Genomic DNA, 2,545 nt, shown 5'->3' on the forward strand with positions numbered 1-2,545 from the left:
TTGACCGAGTACAGGCAGAATTCAGTCCCGGAAAAACCCGTCATAAGCAGAAACCGATACATTTCAGCATCAGGTTTGGGGGGCAGGTGTTTTGTATCACGTTCAAGTGCAACACAAGCCTTATCTAGACTATTTAAAGGTCAGAGTGCCGGATTTTTTTTGTGCTGATACACGTACTTCCATAGTCTTCAACACTCGAAGCAGCTGACTCATACGGAGTCGGGAGGTTGGTACTTTCATAAGACATACGGAGATGTTTTGGGCGTAATTTAACGTGATAACCAGACTCCTATAACATTACGGACTGGAGTTAGCAAGAACTACCGGAAAAGGACTTTACAAAAAAATGGGGCAACTTGAAATTACTATAGGTCAGTCCCTCTCACCAATTTCTGCTTGTTTTGTTTTGTTTGTTTTGCCAGGCGGCCAGTTCAATGCACTCTATTCAAGACCCTCTTGCTCTTCACCACTGTCCCCTCTGGCATCCATTCTTTTTTCTTTATGGCTGTTGTAAATTCTCCTCATCTCTTCTTCGTACTTGATAAAATTTTCCCCAAACCGTGTCCATGCTTTGTACGGAACCGTGATGGTGTTACGGTAGGGCGGCCTCACCTCACTTACCTTCAGGAAAATGCCGTACCTGTTGGATCCCACGTCGAAGTAGAAACGCTTGTTGTCCACTCGGAAGGAGGTGCCCTCGGGGAGCTCCGGGGGCTCATCGCCTCCCCCCCGGCGATCCTCTATGTCCCCCTCGCCGTATTCTTCGATCAGCTGGACCAACGCATCCCTGAACTCAATCATCCCTTGCGCTGGAAGGACAATCGTCTGTTCCTGTCCCAAGCTGTGGCCAAAATAACCCATCATGCCAGGTCCTCTACTCATGGTTTGTCTAATCCGCAAGAAGCGCCCTCGCTGATTCTCCTTCAGGTCCAGGTAATACTTTCTGTTGTCCCTCTCAATGTACTCCGTTTTGAGGACGCTGTGAGGGTGCTCTTCGGACCCGACAGACACCGGAGGCGAAGGCGGCGGGTGCTGCTGTCGCCTCCGGGGATGCTGCTCTTTGCCATTGCTGTGCTCATGCCGGTGACCGTGGCCACCTTTCAGGCCCAGGTGGGCGTAGTGCTCGATGAAGTCCCCCAGGCAATCCTTCAGCTCGGCAGCCACGGACAAGGAGAGGGTCAGCTTGCTTTTCCTGATATTGTCCTGCCTGCCTCTTCCTATCCAGACCTCGGCGATCTTCAGAAAGCGGCCTCGGGAGCTCTGTTTCACATCCAGATAAAATCGCTTTTTCTGGATGTCCACCCTCTTGGAGGCCAGCTCCTGGATCTCCATGCAGCTCCCCTGGGAGGAGGCCGGGTAATGGTACTGCTGCTGGGACTGGGAATAAATGCTCCTGTGCAGGCCAGAGCTTCCCAGGTTCCTTCCTCCTCCTCCTCCTCCTTCTCCTCCTCCTCCTCTCCCTCTTTCCATCTTTACCAATCAGCTGGAAATAATACATAACAGAGACACAGATGACAACATCAGCATCACAGGCCTGCTTGGCTTCTCGGCGGCGTCTCTGTTCGGCGCTGCTCTCCCTACAAAGACGCCTGCATCCCTCTCCGCTGCCACGGCACGCAGCATCGCAGCAAAAGGATCCCGGGCGCTCTTCCCCTCCCCTGCTCCGGCTCCCGCCGTTCGGCCGGCCGATGTCCTCCCAGACGAGGGAAACCCCCTTCCAGCAGCACGCTGGCCCCGGTGCCCTCACCGTCTGTCCCCCCGTGCCCCCCCCGGCCCAAGCATGGCAGCCTGCCCCCCAGCCCCATCTCTCTGGCGCTATAGACCCCTGCAGCTGCCCCAGCGTCCGCTTCCCTGCAGCGGGGAGTGGGAGTCCCGGGGGAGTGGGGGTGCCCCCCATCCCACCCCCTCTGGGGCTCCCGCTCCCCGCTGCAGGGTCCTCCCCCATGCTACTGCATTTCTCCTCCATCACCCACCTCTGCCCTTCTTCCCCAGGGCACCGGGGGGGGCACTGGGGTCCTCCCCAGCGTTATCCCCCTTCCTCCACCGCCCCCCAGCACTGCAATCGCTGCCGCCAGGGCACCCCCCCAGCACTGCCCCCGCAGTGCCCCCAGAGCCCCACTACTGCCCTCCCAGTGCCCTCACCGCTGCATCTCCTGCCCCAGTGCCCCCGGAGCTTCACCTCCTTCCCCCCAGTGCCCCCAGTACTCCCCCACTGCCCCCAGTTGTGCTCTCCTGCCCCAGTACTGTCCCTCCAGTGCCCCCAGCGCTGCTCCCCAGTGCCCCCCACCACTGCATATCCCGCGCCAGTACCCCCAGAGCTTTATCTCCCTCCCCGCCCAGTGCCACCAGCACTGCCCCCCCTGCGCCCCCAGTGCCCCAGTACCGACCCCCAGTGCTCCCAGTATTGCCCCTCAGTGCCCCCAGTGCTCCACTATTGCCCCCTCTAGCATCGCGTCTCCTGCCCCATCGCTGCCCCCCTCATCCCTCCTGCCCCAACGCTCCACCCAGCACCGCCCCTCGCCAGATCACTCACCCCACAGCGCCC

The 2,545-nt window shown here is 59.0% G+C and overlaps 1 protein-coding gene across 1 annotated transcript; it reads right to left on the reverse strand.

Annotated features, from left to right (window-relative positions):
- Nucleotides 1–320: 320 nt before the first annotated feature.
- PURG (purine rich element binding protein G) lies at nt 321–1,470 on the reverse strand (the record flags this gene model as incomplete). The annotated part of the gene is made up of 1 exon (XM_081999444.1): nt 321–1,470. The coding sequence occupies one exon, from the start codon at nt 1,468–1,470 to the stop codon at nt 442–444; it is 1,029 nt and encodes a 342-aa protein (XP_081855570.1). The 3' UTR covers nt 321–441.
- Nucleotides 1,471–2,545: the final 1,075 nt, after the last annotated feature.

This window comes from Phaethon aethereus, assembly GCF_964289735.1.
Source record: "Phaethon aethereus genome assembly, chromosome: 4".
NCBI classification, from domain to species: Eukaryota; Metazoa; Chordata; class Aves; order Phaethontiformes; family Phaethontidae; genus Phaethon; species Phaethon aethereus.